Here is a 15,202-nt window from a genome sequence, read left to right as displayed (position 1 = left end):
ACTCGAACTATTGCTCACTCACCCGGAACGTTTACAAGCACATATCTCGCTCGCTCATGCCGGGCATCTCTACGTACATGTACACTGTACATCGCCCTCACATCTGTCTCGAACCAATAATTCCGGTATCACGGATGCATGGGTTCGGTCTGCCCCATACGGACCTCTTGACTTCTTTTGGTCTTGTTGACTCCATTCACGCGCAGCCTGAATAGTGTCTGCCCCGTACTCATTCGTATTGGCATTAGCCCCGTACGCGGTGTCCTAGGTTTCTTCTTAACCGTCTGTGGACAAGTGAACGCTCGCTCCACGATTACCTATGTTGCTTGTTGAGCGCGCCCGTCGCCAACAACGAGCAAGTTTTGCTCTACGCGAAGCCATTTGCGGTTGCTTACATCTGTACCCTCGAGGCGTTCGACGCCAAGAAGTCTCCTGCATCTGCAGCTTCGTCGGAAGGCGAGTTCAGGCGGAACGAAAAACATGTGAGAACTAACAGCGTGCTTGATGTTCTGCATCAGCTGCGGACGTCATCGCCCGCGGTTCAGATCTCGCAAAAGTCAAGCCATATTGCCTCGTGCGATGGGTTCCTTGTTGTAGGATCACCCCTAGGACAGGCTTCAACCCACTAAGTGGTCAGATATGCCTCGTACTATTGGCATTTGAAATGCTTCAGCGTTCAGCCGTGTCGGTCGGCGCAATCTGATATTCAACATGTCATATGGCCAACAAGGTTGCAGCATCGCCAAGTCGAGATCGTCAGTATTGCTTGCATCACCTTTTGTTCATGCAGCACAGAAGATTGCTTTGCAATATTCAACTACTTCTCAATTTCCTCTCATCACCAGGTTACCATGTCTAATCATAGAAAAGGAAATACTTGTGTGCCCTTGACGTTGCGATGCGAACGCCTGGCTCTTGCGCCCACCCCGAGGGTCTCAGAGGTCAATTTGCTCCGGTACCACGTTCCTCAATGCGCCGGATTCCAGTACAGACCTTACATTCGAGATGTTCCAGTCCTCCATTGCTCTTTGGGTCTACCACAGATGGTTAGCATTGCGTCGTTCGTTGTTCTTCCTTCTGTTATGCGGCTCATTTGTGGCATGTGCGAGCGTTGAATCAGGAAGGCGCGAGCAGCTGGCTTGGTCCAGGCCACTTCAACACTCAACTGTTGTACTCTCCAACAACGCTCTACCACTACAATCTGCGCAATCTACAACTCGTCTGGGGGCACATCGACTGGCATCATCATTGGTGCAATACCCAGAGCTCCCGCAGCATGTAACTAGCACTTCGTTGCTGGCGGCTGCGGAACAGCTGACTTGCCGACGCTGACTTCTGGTGTCTGGATCAAAGAGATACATCGACTTACCTCCACAGTGTATGTGCCTAAGTGCGGGACGAGCAGTACATTGGGGTTGGCCACTAGCCCCGGATGTACCTCTGGCTCATTCTCGTACACATCCAAACCAACGGATGCGACGTGTCCCCGATCCAGCGCATTGACTAGAGCCTTCTCATCAATGACCGCACCCCGTGCTGTATTAACGATTACAACACCTTTCTTCATCATCGCAAGTTCGTGCACCGATATTTTGTGTCGAGTCTCTTCCTAGTTCAAATCAGCTAAGTGAATCGAGTTTCTAAGACGGAGGTATTCCATATGGGCATCCAAGGAGCTCTGTTCTGGATCGACCGTTCGGAAGATCAAACAAAACAAGTGTCGGGCCCTAATGGGTTCAATATGAAAGCAGACCGTGGACGGCTGCCCTTAATCCGACAACGCTGCCTAAAGACACGTACAAGCCTTCTTCAGCTGACTTACATTCAGGGGCAGGTTGAGACTGATGATATCACTCTTCTTCAAAAGCTCCTCGAAGCTGACGTATTCTGCACCTCCCGCCAGGTCTCCGTCGAGCTTATTCCTGTTGTGGTAGATGACTTTCATGGAGAATGCTTCAGCCTTTTTCTTGAGATTCCTGCCAATGCCTCCCATGCCCAATATCCCTAGGATCTTGCCAGTAGGATCGTGGCCTGGCGGCGGTGGCGGATATCCCCTCCATTTGCCTTCCCGTAATGAAATCATCGAAGCATTGAACCCTCGGAGAGCACCAAGGATCAAGAATAGGTTCAAATCGGCGGTCGAATCGTTGACGGCGGTCGGCGTGTTCGAGACCCGAATCCCTCGTGCAGTGCAAGCAGAGATGTCTATTTGGTCGTAACCTGCGCCCTGTATTCGACACAATTAGTAGTCTGGACATCGGCAATGACCCATCGATGGAACGATGACACATGAGTCTACCAGCTTCTCAATTTCCTGTTACATTCTTGGGAGTATCGACTCTGATCTCTGGGCAGTGGCATATGCCATTCGAACAAGGCTCTATAGGTCTCCCGCCCTCCAAGAGTGAACCATTTACAGCATATGGGGCTTTAACTTTCTCATATCTAGGATTGTCCCAGTGACGTTGGGCGGTCGCCGACTACTAGGCATGAAGGTGCACTGAACTGAGTCCTAGGTATAACAGGGCAGCTATGAGAAAGAGAAGCCGAGTTATCAGGCTAATCGTTTGATTGAACATACTAGGACCAGCGATCAGACAGGCGATTGACGCAGACACACCCCGAAGCGAGCAGATGCAGCTCGGCCATGCAAGTTCGTATGCAGGGTGTGACCGGATGGGAAAGACCCCGGCTCATGTATAAAAGTTATTCACTTACGTTATGACAGATGAATTGTACACTATCCGGTAGCGTACGCACAAGCTCCTCGTCGAAGCAGCCAGTCAGTGCGACGCTCTCGAACGTCCGATAAATCACCAGAACTTTGTCAAATGCACCGTTACGACATTCCTCGAGGAATTCGGTGCGGTCCTGGGCTTTGGGACTGACGATTTCGGCCAACGATGAAAGCGATTCCCAAGCTTCGTGTGCACTATGCAGAATAAGAACGAGAACAACCTTTCCGATTTTTCCCTCTCTGTATCAAGACTGCAACCGAAGACGAGTGAATCCGTATGGCATTATCCAGGTGCCATCTGGGTTGAGCCTTCGCCAGGTGTAGATGAGATATTGCAGTACTCACCGTAGAATCTCTCCGAGTAGCAACACATGCGGTTTCGTCATGTCGAGAAAAGTGCTGCTAGTACAATTGACTTCAAAAGAGGCTCTTTGGAGTTATTCCAAGGTGGAAAATCAACAATTATAAACCCCGGGAGAGGCCGTCGTTCTTTTTGTATGGGCCACTGTAACCGATCTGGTCTCGGATTGATATACCCCGCGCAGCCTCGATCGCGATAACAATGACCCTGCCCCGCCAGCCAACACTCTCCCAGCCAGGAGCTAATGGTCGCAAGATTAGTGAAGTCCTGGAAGGCGACGCAGTTGTGAGACCAAAGGATTCGGGTTGAGTGATAGAAGGGGAGTACGGGAGTAAAAACTATCTGCAGTGCTGCCTCGTAGGTGCGACTCTGTGACTTGTTTATAGAACATCCCGGATTGGCCACCCTATCAGTTTGGCCCGCCATGTGCGTTATCGCGTCACTTTGGCCAATGATGATATCGAAGGAACATACCTGGACGACGGCAGCAGTACCGGGGAGACGGTCCAGGACGGGAAAAAGACTACATGCATTTCTTCGGCTTCTCTCGGGGTGCACATCTGCAATACATCCCACTCCATCCCACGGGAGCACAAACTTTTACGTTTCAGATGCTGGCGCACCAGCTAACCCCCAGGACGTTTGGCTACCAGACAATGTTACATGTGCGAACGACTGAAGTAAGACTGAGGTATGCGGAGCGACGTTGATCATGTACAGTCGTCTCGCTTCTGGGCTTCGCTTAGACAGCCACTTCTCCTTCCCGTTCCCCGTCCGCCACGAGACAATCATAGCACCCGGCTGCAACGAATGAGAAATGACTACATGTAAGACCGTAGAGCGTACGTGGCTCTGCTTGCTGGGAGCATCTCCGACAACGGGCATCCCCTTGCTTGACCTCTCGGTGCAGCACCACTCGACCTGTCAATCGTGTTCGGATCAACATTCGCAATCAGCCGGTGCCCAGGAACTTGATTGCTGCGGTTGCACTCGAATCGACTGACCTCAGATTGTATCATCGATAGATAGGGGAGATCTGCCCCCCATCCAATAAAAAGACCTTTTGCATAATGACAGAAGATAACAGCGTGTTGCAAAGGACGACCTAGCACCCAAGATCTCGGGGGAAACATGCAATATAAAAAAGATGGGTCGGGCTATTCATGTTGCGAAACATGGGTATGTTACACTATAGTTGATTTTTTTGCTCAATAGTAGGAACATTGGTAGATTCAGTGAACGATTGAGCACCGCACCAAATGGTAATACTGTACAATTGGGAATTTTGTTCCATCCTGTGCTTCCCAACTACATCTCAACCGATGTACGAAAGAATTGTTTTGCTCCCCCTCCTGCCTTTGCCATCCGTGAAAAAAAACTAAGGAGTGCAGTACAGGGCAGAGCACAGCGACGCGCAGAGCCAAAAACGAATAGACATCAAACCAGAGCCATAGTTCACGAATCCCCATTCTGGTCCTGCGCAGCCTTCCACTGGTACGCATTCGCCATGAACTTCGCGAGGTTGGCAGCGCTCGCGTCGTCGGCGGGGAACACGTACTCCATGTACTCCTCGAAGCTGTCGTCGTCGAGCTTCCTCCTCTTCTTGACCTTCCTGGGCATCTGCTTGTCGATCTTCTCGATGTCCTCCGCGCTGCCATGCGTCGTCTCGAACGACTTCCACGCGCTCAGCAGCGCGACACGCTCCTCCTTGAGGTCCTTGTCCTTCATCACCTTGTGCGCGCGCTCGAAGATAGCACGCGCCCTCGCCTTCGCCTCCTCGCTGACCGGCCTGTCCTCCTCGTCGTCGACAGCCTCTTCGGTGGGATTCGCATCCGGGGCGCCGATCTCGAACTGCGCCCAGCTAATCCAGACCTTGACGTGATCCGTCTTGTCGAGCAGGCGTGCGTACAGCGCGCGCGTCCTCTCGTACTCGCCCTCCTCCTCTTCGAAGTCGATGAAGGACTTCCATACGAGCTCCGGCATGTCGAGCTGGGGCTCGTCGACGGCGAGTTCGTAGATGGCGCGGGCGCGGGGCAGGTCGTCGAGGCCGCGCTCGAGCTCCGCGAACGCGATCCACGACTGCGAGGTGCTCGGGTTCCACTCGAGGTACTTTGTGTAGAGCGTGCGGCAGCGTGTGAACTCGAAGAGCTTCTTCTCGAGGTCGATGTAGCCTTTGAACAGCTTGTCTTTCGGGCACATGCCGATGGATTGTCCGAGGAGCTTCCGCGCGGCCGTGAGCCGCCCCTGTCGGACTTCGAAGTGCGCGGCCATGAGCCAGAGCTTCGCGAAGGTGAAGCGCTTGTGCGGGAGCAGCTTGATGCATTCGGTGTAGATCTGGCGGGTGCGCTCGACGTCCCGCGACACCGTCTCCTCGTACACGGCGTAGAAGAGCCAGAGGTAGATGTAGCGGCGCCAGTGGCGCTTCTCCTGCGTGGGTGGGATCTGCGCGATCGCGCGCTCGTAGACGTCGCGCACGCGGTCCGTGTTGCCGGATGTCTCTTCGAGGCGCGCGAAGTCGATCCAGGCGTCGTAGTTTTTGGAGTTCTCTTTGACTTGCTCTTCGTAGTGCACGCGGCGCTTGGATAGGATGACGTCTTCGATGCCGTCCCGGTCGCCGTATTGCTTCTCGAAGGTTGTGAAGGCTTTGTGGAGGTTGGCGGATTTGGCGCGCGGCATGCGGTCCAGGGCGAATTTGTAGATGGCTCGCGCGCGCTCGACCTCCTTGAGCCGGGCTTCGAATTTGGCGTACGCCATGAAGAGCTTCTCGTCCATGAAGTCGTCGCCCAGCGTCTCGACCGCGGTACCGAAGACGTCACGGACAAGGTCGCTCGTGCCGTTCTCCTCTTCGAATTTGGCCCATTTGATCCAGTTCTTGGGCTCCGGGTGCACCACCGTGAAGCGCTCGAAGATGGCCCTCGCCCGCTCGAACTCCCCGTGCCTCTTCTCCATCTTGATGTACGCAGACCACGCATCCTCCGACGGCTCCCACTGCATCCACCGCTCGAATACGGACCTCGCTCCCTCCACGTTCGACAGCGTCTCCTCCATGAAGACATACTTGTACCACAGTTTGTCCACCCTGGGCAGCAGCGTGACCGCTCTGTCGAGCAGGTTCCGCGCATGGTTGATGTTCCGCGTCTTGATCTCCGCCTCGATGTACCGGATCCAGAGCACCACCGACGTGGAGTCGACATCCAGGGCCCTCTCGAAGATCGATCGCGCGCGCCGGTACTCCTTCTGGTCGAGTTCGAACTGTGCGTATCGTGTCCAATTGTTCATATCTGTTCCACACGCATTGTAATTAGCAAACTTGCACACTTCATAGATAGTCTATAGTGGAATCAAGATACATACTTATCCTGTTCCTCCGCACATAATCTTCAAACTCCTTGCGCTTGCGGCCCTGGTACTCGTGCAGCTCTTCCAGGTCCGCGAACCGCTGCGTAGGCGCCTTGAGCTTCTCATCTGTGCGGTCGACGGCCTCGCGGAGCAGCTGCTCGGCGCTGATTTGGATGGGCGCCGCGGCCTTGTTCTTGACCCTCGGTGGGCCTCGTGATGAGCTGTCCATGATGGGTGAATGTGGAGGTGAAGAAGTATGCGGTGGATGGCTTTTTTGGTGGGTATTATTTTACGCCCGCTGAGGTTGCGATCGGGGGCTACTCCTAGCAGTGGTAGGAAGTGTTCGACGACGAGCGTCGTGGGTATCGAATTAGTTGGGTATTGAGGTCAGGTTGGACGACGCCGACGCCGCGAGCTTTTGTAGAAAGTTCGCAAAGTCGCGAATGGGCGGAGGTTGGCTAGGGTCGTCGGTCGTCGGAGGCGGAAGATCTTGGCGCGACCATCCATGCGCTGCCGCGAAACTAACTAACTTAACTGCACTCTAAAACTGAAAGCAACCTTCCCCGCGACTTTTTTTGTTGCGACAACATCAACCATCACTCACTCGCTTTTGTCGCCAACGCGTCCACGAGAATCTGTCGAATAAGCGCAGGACTTTCTTTTACTTCTCGAATAACTCGAGCCGCGCGCGCTAGTAGTGTGAGGGTTTCGAGCTCCCGCGCGCCCGAAAGCAAGTCTCCAGGCTTGAGAAAGAGTTACACGAGACCAACAAGTCAAGCTCAACATGGCGACGCTCGAGCAGGAGTTGCTGGCAGATTTTGCCGACTCAGGGTCAGAAGGCGGCTTCGACGCAAACGATGACCTTGCCGATCTCGAGAAGGACTTTGGTGCAGACGGCGGCGACGATGACGCACCAGATGGCGAGGACGACGAGATGGTCGATGAAGAGGCGGAGTACGCAGCCGAGCAGCAGAAGAAGAAGTCAAAGGGTCCCGCCGACATACGGAATGCGTCAAACCTCGTGGCCAAGCTGCGACGGGTGTTAAAGGAGATCGAGGACACAAAGGATAGCATGGATGGTCTGCTGGATGGGGAGTCGATTGAGGAGAACCCCGAATACGTGCTGTTGAAGGAGGCGAACGAATACTCGACGCAGATTGATGGAGAGATCTCGGCGGTGCACAAGTTCATTCGGGATCACTACTCAATAAGGTTTCCATATCTCGAGGAGCTCATCAAGAACCCCGTGGACTATGCGAAAACCGTCGCTATCATCAAGAACGGACCCCTGGATGATATCAAAGGCATATCGCAGAGCTCGGACAACCTGGTCGGAGTGCCGCTGAAGAGCATCTTGGATGGACCCTCCCTCATGGTCGTCACGGTCGAAGCAACACGTGCCATTGGCCGCGATCTCAACGACGCCGAGTTGGATCAGATTCTCAGCTCCTGCAAGATGCTACTAGATCTCGACAAGGCCAAGCACATCCTCACAGAATACGTCCAATCCCGCATGAACGTCTTCGCACCGAACCTCACGACCCTGATCGGCTCCCTCACCGCAGCCCAACTCATCAACTACGCCGGCGGCCTCACTGGTCTCGCAAAGACACCCGCCTGCAACATCCCACCCCTAGGCTCCAACAAAGCCACCGGCCTCGGCTTCGCAACCAACGTCGGCATCCGCCACCAAGGCTTCCTCTACCACAGCCCCATCATCCAGACCATCCGACAGGACCTCAAGAAGCAAGCGATGCGCATCGTCGCCAACAAAGTCATCCTCGCCGCGCGCGTAGACATGGTCCACGAATCCTCCGACGGCTCCCTAGGCCAACAACTCAAAGACGACTGCGAGCGCCGCCTCGACAAGCTCACGGAACCGCCCCCCAACAAAGGCGTCCGCGCCCTGCCCGCGCCAGACGACAAGCCCGCCCGCAAGCGCGGAGGCCGCCGCGCCCGCAAAGCCAAAGAAGCAACCGCCATGACGGAGATCCGCAAGGCGCAGAACCGCATGGCGTTCGGCAAGGAGGAAAAGGAAGCCGGCTACGGCACCGGCGACTCGACGGTCGGCATGGGCATGATCGGCGCGACCGACACGGGGCGTCTCCGCGCGCAGCAGATCGACCAGCGCACGCGCGCGAAGCTGTCAAAGAAGAACCCGGGCTGGGGCGGCGAGTCTTCCCTCGGCGCCGCGTCCTCGCTCAAGGGCTTCGGCCAGGGCGGCACCGCGACTACGCTGCGGGCTCAGGGCCTGCGGACTACGGGCGTCGGCGGCAACACGGGCACGAGTTCCATCGCGTTTACCCCCGTCCAGGGCCTCGAGCTCGTGGACCCCCGGGCAAGAGACGAAATGAACCGCAAGAGGAAAGCGGAGGAGGACCGCTGGTTCAAGGGCGGCACATTCACACAGATCGGAAACGGAGGGGCTCCCGCGAAGGTCGACAGCGCGGGCTTCAAGGTCCCCAGCCTCCCGATCAAGAAGCAGAAATTGGAGAACGGGGACGCGAAGTGAGAAATGGAGGATCTTTCGATATTGGCTTCTTATGTTCTGCGGTTGTCTATCTGCTGCCTTTGCCGGCTTTTTCCTTGCTATCTGCGCACGCGTGTTTAAAACAGATGCATCACATCACCTTTTCCCATTTCTTTCTTTCTTTTCTTTCCGATTTCTTCTCGCGGCAAGACAGGCGTTTCACACTTACTCATGTTTCTTGGGGAATCTTTCAAGGGGCGGGTGGCGATACCAAATGGGTTTTGCTCCACCATCATCGACTTTTGCATGCATTTATCATGGCGTTAACGTGGGCTGCCAAACAATTGAGAAGGGGGGATTTTAGCATTGAGTACTACTTCGATTCTGCAAAGTGGGAGTGAAAGGTAGAGGACAAACGCAGCATGTCAGTTTACTTTTGCTCCGAGTGTAATATGAAATGTAAAAGATACGGCAAAGACAAGAAGACTGAGAGAATTGCGTGATGTGTGAAGCAGTTGAGGTGGGAGACTTTTGATCACGTTTCATAGACCGATCACAGATTCAAAAGGGCTTACCTACCTCTAGGGTTTGAAGGCTTCTGAGGGTCTGATGGGAGTTAAGTTGGGTAAGAATGCGCATGTACGTCACAGTGATCAGCAAGGAGGGCAAGTGCAAACTCGACATCATGGAGATAATCAAGATCAGGGGGTATGAAGAACTCCAAAAAGGTCCTCTAATAGATGTGAATTGCAATGCGTGGAAGTGTAAAGATTCCGTCCAAAATAATAAAGGTCCTGTTTAGAGATTGCCGCACCAAGATGAAGTTTTTTTTGTCACCCGTTGAGAAAGCTAGTACGGATGGGAAAGGAGAAGACCACACCAATAGGACTGGACATCACTCACTAAAGAGGATGGCGAAAAACTGATAAAGAGGATGATGAATGGAAATTGTAGAGGAACCAAAAAGTAGATATAAGATTAAGCGTCCAAAAGATCCAAAATAACAGCCGAAAGGAAGACTCCGGAAGAAACATGGTTCCAAAATAAGTGACATGACGCGTGACCCGAGGATATGATGGCGGTGGAATTAGCAGGAGGGTATTTAAATGTTAATGCAGACAGCCGCGAAAGTCCATGTTCTTTTTGCCGTATCCGTGTTGATGCCGAAATGCAAAGATCGATTCGAATGGTGCTAACTGATGGGAGGAATGGTAATGGTGGGAAGGTATGAACATTGATTATGTGCCGTGAACTCCGATATACTACAAGTGATGTCCTTGTCGAAGGGCACCGTTGATGACTGGACATGTACGGTGATACAACTGACATGTCCTATGGCAGTGCAGGGGGTGGTATGGTTATGTGCGGTCCTTCTCCGGATAGAGGAGGTATAATCCAAATTGGAGCATGCTTTCGCTCTCTGTCTACGATATGTAATGCGTGGGCTGAGTGGGTTCCTACTGTGTGAGGGTGATTATTGGTTGTTGGATGAGGTCACAGAAGGAGACTGAGTGGAAGGGCGAAGGAAGACTTCAGCCTCATAATCTGGGACAGTCCATTGAACGTCCATCTTCCGCGCTTTGTCAGTCTCCGTCTTTGGTTGTCACCCAGGCTCTTGTCGAGCATATCTAGTATCCTGAGAAGGCGGCGCTCGAGGGGATGAGCCTAGTGGAGGAGACCTTCGCAACGTGGGTGATGCTCGGACAGCATCGGAAGCAAATATAGCTGCCGTGCTTGGAGATACTGGTGCCGAATTTGCTAAGACAGGCGTTGTATGTTCAGGTGGCTGGTGTTGTATGGTTCGAACGGTAGACGGGGTCGCGGGTGATCGACCGCCGGCGCCTTGCGGCGCCCGTGGCGTTGAGGATGCACCACTCTCCACGCTCGTATGCCTCGCTCTTGGTGTTGTATCTTGACTACCCCCACCAGTCATCCGTGGTGTAGTACCTTGGCTGCCTCCCGTTTGGCGGCGTGACTCACCCCTTGGTGTGTGCTCCATGCTCTCGACAATATTGAGGTTCGTTCTGGGGGAAGGTTTGCTTGCGTTTGAGTTCGACCGGCTGCGTTGTTTTGTATGACTTTGTGCCGGCGAGTTCGGAATGGGAGGACCATCGGCAGCGCGCCTGGTCCTTTGAGGACTTCCTGTATGTTGTTGGGTTGATGTTGGTGTGAGCGGACCACCATGGCCCTGTTGATTGTGTGCAATTCCAGAACCAGTTGGTGCTGGTGCCGGGCTGCTTGCACTTGGTATCCGTGGGGTCCCTTCGAAGCTTTTACGCTTCATCATACGTCCTAGTACTCCAACAAGCTCAGCCGCATCTTCAAACTCATTGTCTTCCATCTCCTCCTGAGCACGGTATACATCCTTAATCGCACGTCGAGCTATTCGTCTAGATGCTTCATGATCATGAAGACAATCCCACACAAACGCGCTATGCTCCAGAGCCACGGATAGTCGCAAGGGATGCGACCCCGGCAGACAGTTCTGCGCGTAGCTGGTTGCCGTTTCAAAGTAACCCGTAGCAAGAGGAATGAAGTTGAGGGGCGGTAGAATGAATGATGAAGGTTGAGGGATCGGGATCGGATTCAGGCCAGGGGGCGCGTGGATAGGCCCTGGGGATGGGGTGCCGACTGGACCACCAGCGGCGTAAGGGTTGGTGAGGAAGGAAGTCTCTGACGTTATTGAATCAATCGGCTCTCTGAGTGTTGGCTGTTTGCCCGTACGCTTCGATGAAGGTGATAGTCCTGGAGGACCATCGTGTCTTCGCAACTGGCCGTTGCCTTCACGCTCGTTGGAAGGGAAAGGGGGCATTGCGCCTCGAGGGTCATTGCTTGAGAGATTCCTGATAGTTACAGGAGGCTGGTTATGGAACAAGCAGAATATGTGATAGAAGCTTGCTCGTAGCTTAACGCTCAGTACGCGACACTCTGGGCCTTGTTGATTATCTTGTGCATATGGTAAGACATAAAGTTCCAGTATGGAAAGGCCCTCTCGCGAGAGCCATAAGATATGCTGATAGGCGGCAAGCGAAGGTGTATCGCGAGACGTGTCGAGCTTTCGTAACTTGCGGGCCTTGATCAATCGTTTAGAAAGTAATACGGAAAGACCGAGGATCTGGTAGAGCGAACTGGAGAGTAATGCGTTGCTGTCTGCTGTTTGTTTGGCGACCCGACCCAGGAATTTCTGGTCGAAGTCCAAAGAGGCCATCTTTCAGGCCCTGTTATGCCCGTCAGCTCTGTTCACTCCACCCAGAGAAGAATGAAGAAATGGTGTTGATGCAGTGTTGAGAGGCAAGTATTCGATGTCTTCAACCTTTATACGATGAAGCAACAACAGATGTTGTTCACTGCTGGGACCGAGCTTAGACAAACGGTCAATCACTTGCGGGTTGCAAGTGAGAGGCAATGCCCAACAATTGCCTTATTGCTTCCCAAGACAGAAGTGACTGCGACTTGGTTTACCGGGATGCAAATGAGAAGGCAACTCACCATTCACGCCTAGACACCGATCACGTCGACTGGAGCTGTCGACCGAGTGATGCAGTACAACCCGAGCCGAGCTGATCAAAGACGCTTTGATATTGTAATGGCCGAGGAAATGAGGATCCTGAAACCCAGGCAGCGCTACTGGCCAATTGACTGGAGTTGACTGGAGATGCCCGTGCGCAGACGCCTGAGTGAATGGCGCGACCCCGTGATGGCGCTAGGAGATGGATAACCAGGTATTTGGGTGAATGGTTTGATGACGGAAGAGGTCGTAAGCGTGTCGGGTATGTGATGGAATTAGAGGATGATGTTGATTATGACGATGATAGGTGAATGGATCCGGTAGCCGTAATGGTACAAGTAGTGGATGTCGGGGTCGAGTTTAGTATGTGAGAGTAGATATGATACAGTACCAAAAGTGGAACTCCCCAGTGCCAGCAAGTAGCAATTGCCTCTGTCAATGGAATCAGTCAAAAAGGATCAAGCCTTAGGAATGACGAATGGTCGTCAGAGGTCCAATTACCTCGAATACGGAGAGTAGACTAGACGGTAGTCGATGTTGTTGTGGGTTTGTATGGTCGGTGATATCTCATTCGACGAAAGGGGAGCGGCGATGGGCCAATGGCAGCTTCGGAAAGGGGGTGGGTTTGGGGGAGATTGAGAGAGGTCGAATCGGATAACTTCTTTGCGACGGGCTAGTAGACGTCAGACATGCGGCGGAGAGTGCAAGGTGGCTGGGAGGTCAATGATTGAGGCTCCTTCAAGCACATTGCGACTCTCCTTCAGTCTCTTCTCTCTCTCTCTCTCTACCGGTCGCGCGAGGGTTCTGCGACGTTGCTTAAGAGGCGTGACGTCTGGCAGGCGGTGAGTGAAGACCAAAAGCCCTTATGGTCAGTGCTGGGACCTGGGACCTGTTTCGAGATGGCCGGACAGTGAGCGTCTCGGCACACACACAAGCACCCGCGCAATTGCGACTAACGAAGCCAAAGCCTAAGTTGTATTGTATTGTGTCTCGTTCCTTTTTCTCTCCCTTCTATTCATTTGTGGCGGGCAGGCGGTGACTGGTGTCTGAATGCGCGATTGTCAAGCAGGCGGACGAAGTTCCGGCTTGCGACACAGGCCGTACGGTGGTGAGGGCGATGCGACCGAGGAAGGGAGCGGAGACTAGGTTGCTCTATGCAGAGAGGTATTAGTTGATTATGGCAGATAACGCAGCGTCAGTTGGTAGGAGCCAGAGGAGGACGAGACAATCTATGTGAGTATGGAGTACCCCAGAGTACTAACCAAGTACTAAATGGACGGGTACTACGTGCACTCATACAGAGATTCAAAACGAGCGACACGCGCACCACAATTGCGCAGCAGGAATTGGAGGAATATGAACGGCGCGCGCGCAGAGAGAATCCTCGGTGCTTTCTATTATGCCATATTCAATCTATGCCGTCGGGCTGGGAAGCGCACTTGCAGCTCCTGCGTCAATATGCAGAGGCGAGCTATACGCTGGCTACGTGTCAAGCGTCAAAGACCCGCTAGATCATGCATGTCCATCTTGTCCCGACGACGAAGGCGAGGGACGTGACGACGAGGCATAGGAAGACAGAGACAGAGAGTACTCCCTCCGTACGTATGTATGTACGTGCGAACAGGGCGTCATTGCCAGCTGGCACTGCGAAGTTCTAGGAATCTGGGAAGACTTGCCCTGTCATCTCCAGCAATTGTTCCAGCATCATTTTTTTCGTCTTCTCTATTCGGCGTCTCGTCTCCATACTATCTCCGGATGGGTACTCCGTACTCCAAAAGATACCCACATGGCCACTCTGGAGGTTTTGCCAGCGCGCAAGCCATGATCGATCGTAGGGCTGCGTTCTGGCAAACGGGAACTCATCTCGACACACCCACTCTTGTTATCCCCAACTATTGTATCTTTCCTCCGTGTGCTATCATTGCTTCTGGCGGCCGAACGCCTCGTACTAGACGTACACGCCCAATTCGAGGCGCACCAAGGTCAGCCACCCCCAAATCAGTTGCCAACACACAACGTGGGCGCTGTAGCACTTTGGGCGATTTTTCATTTCCTGCGCTGGACCCCACTGTGCGGAGGAGGCGAGTAGTCGCATGCTGACTTTGATCCTCTTTGTCGACAATTGGACGTGTGAGACTGCAGCAGTATGAAGCCATTGCCGTCGATGTCGAAGAAGCCCAATGCCTACCTATCATCGCGGGTTCGCAACAGACCAAAGTGGACCATCTCTACAGCCACGTTCTCCCAGCCTCTTCCCGTAGTCAATTAAAGAAGACTTGCAGCCATGACAACATCATCGTCTACTTAGTACTGCCTGCACAGGAATAATCCGCAGCTCTCTTCTCTTCTGCCCCTCTTTTCGCTCCTCCGTCATATGCACCATTATGCAGTGTCTGCAGCGGTTCGCATCGACGTGGTCGTGGTTGTCGAATTGAATTGGCGGTGTAGGCTCACGGCCATTGGTCACGACATACCGGCACTTTTGTTGGACTGACTTTTGTTCGCCAGCGCAACATCGACCAACGTCAAACCCCAACCCCCGGCTGCTCATTCTACACAATTCTTCGAGTGGCTCCGCTGGCAAAGAACGTGCAGGAATATTGTTTCACACCCAATAGTTAATGGAGGTTTCCTAGAAAGAGTAAGCATGCCAAGTTTTCCCATTCGCGGTACTCCTAGGTACTGGCGCACTGGTACCTAGGTAGTAGTAGTATATGGTCAGACTATGGTACTATACCGTACCAGGACAAGTCACGAGTGCTAAATCGAATTCAAGCCTTGACACAA

At 53.4% G+C, this 15,202-nt stretch overlaps 5 protein-coding genes across 5 annotated transcripts; 2 read left to right on the top strand and 3 right to left on the bottom strand.

Annotated features, from left to right (window-relative positions):
- Nucleotides 1–801: 801 nt before the first annotated feature.
- Nucleotides 802–3,436, bottom strand: BU24DRAFT_418229 (glyoxylate reductase). Its single transcript, XM_033526932.1, has 5 exons — nt 3,083–3,436; nt 2,719–2,932; nt 1,823–2,227; nt 1,370–1,609; nt 802–1,034 (listed from the first exon to the last, which is right to left on the bottom strand). Exons 1-5 carry the CDS (start codon nt 3,121–3,123, stop codon nt 936–938), a joined length of 999 nt encoding a protein of 332 aa, XP_033387039.1. The 5' UTR covers nt 3,124–3,436; the 3' UTR covers nt 802–935.
- An 830-nt stretch (nt 3,437–4,266) lies between these two features.
- Nucleotides 4,267–6,849, bottom strand: BU24DRAFT_439192 (TPR-like protein). Its single transcript, XM_033530290.1, has 2 exons — nt 6,453–6,849; nt 4,267–6,379 (listed from the first exon to the last, which is right to left on the bottom strand). Exons 1-2 carry the CDS (start codon nt 6,664–6,666, stop codon nt 4,554–4,556), a joined length of 2,040 nt encoding a protein of 679 aa, XP_033387038.1. The 5' UTR covers nt 6,667–6,849; the 3' UTR covers nt 4,267–4,553.
- Nucleotides 6,850–6,984: 135 nt separating this feature from the next.
- On the top strand, nt 6,985–9,380 carry BU24DRAFT_418225 (Nop domain-containing protein). Its single transcript, XM_033526931.1, has one exon. The coding sequence runs from the start codon at nt 7,222–7,224 to the stop codon at nt 8,947–8,949; it is 1,728 nt and encodes a 575-aa protein (XP_033387037.1). The 5' UTR covers nt 6,985–7,221; the 3' UTR covers nt 8,950–9,380.
- Nucleotides 9,381–10,373: 993 nt separating this feature from the next.
- BU24DRAFT_102887 (14-3-3 protein) lies at nt 10,374–12,590 on the bottom strand. The gene is made up of 2 exons (XM_033520715.1): nt 12,397–12,590; nt 10,374–12,125 (listed from the first exon to the last, which is right to left on the bottom strand). Exon 2 carries the CDS (start codon nt 12,113–12,115, stop codon nt 10,511–10,513), a length of 1,605 nt encoding a protein of 534 aa, XP_033387036.1. The 5' UTR covers nt 12,116–12,125; nt 12,397–12,590; the 3' UTR covers nt 10,374–10,510.
- A 1,149-nt stretch (nt 12,591–13,739) lies between these two features.
- Nucleotides 13,740–15,012, top strand: BU24DRAFT_102897 (uncharacterized protein). Its single transcript, XM_033520716.1, has 2 exons — nt 13,740–14,397; nt 14,533–15,012. Exons 1-2 carry the CDS (start codon nt 14,024–14,026, stop codon nt 14,741–14,743), a joined length of 585 nt encoding a protein of 194 aa, XP_033387035.1. The 5' UTR covers nt 13,740–14,023; the 3' UTR covers nt 14,744–15,012.
- The last annotated feature ends 190 nt before the right edge of the window (nt 15,013–15,202 follow it).

The sequence above is a fragment of the Aaosphaeria arxii genome (genome assembly GCF_010015735.1).
Source record: "Aaosphaeria arxii CBS 175.79 unplaced genomic scaffold BU24scaffold_2, whole genome shotgun sequence".
NCBI lineage: Eukaryota > Fungi > Ascomycota > Dothideomycetes > Pleosporales > Aaosphaeria > Aaosphaeria arxii.
Note: the sequence above shows the minus strand (reverse complement) of the source record. Positions and strands in the feature narration are given on the sequence as shown.

Excerpts from the sequence above, each read along its gene's own strand:
- BU24DRAFT_418229 (XM_033526932.1), bottom strand. The coding sequence starts at position 3,123 with ATGACGAAACCGCATGTGTTGCTACTCGGAGAGATTCTACG. Across the intron at positions 2,933-3,082 it reads CTACTCGGAGAGATTCTACG|TGCACACGAAGCTTGGGAAT; the intron begins GTGAGTACTGCA and ends TATTCTGCATAG. Across the intron at positions 1,035-1,369 it reads TAGGCACATACACTGTGGAG|ACCCAAAGAGCAATGGAGGA; the intron begins GTAAGTCGATGT and ends CATCTGTGGTAG.
- BU24DRAFT_439192 (XM_033530290.1), bottom strand. The coding sequence starts at position 6,666 with ATGGACAGCTCATCACGAGGCCCACCGAGGGTCAAGAACAAGGCCGCG. Across the intron at positions 6,380-6,452 it reads TGTGCGGAGGAACAGGATAA|ATATGAACAATTGGACACGA; the intron begins GTATGTATCTTG and ends CGTGTGGAACAG.
- BU24DRAFT_418225 (XM_033526931.1), top strand. The coding sequence starts at position 7,222 with ATGGCGACGCTCGAGCAGGAGTTGCTGGCAGATTTTGCCGACTCAGGG.
- BU24DRAFT_102887 (XM_033520715.1), bottom strand. The coding sequence starts at position 12,115 with ATGGCCTCTTTGGACTTCGACCAGAAATTCCTGGGTCGGGTCGCCAAA.
- BU24DRAFT_102897 (XM_033520716.1), top strand. The coding sequence starts at position 14,024 with ATGTACGTGCGAACAGGGCGTCATTGCCAGCTGGCACTGCGAAGTTCT. Across the intron at positions 14,398-14,532 it reads CCAATTCGAGGCGCACCAAG|GACAATTGGACGTGTGAGAC; the intron begins GTCAGCCACCCC and ends ATCCTCTTTGTC.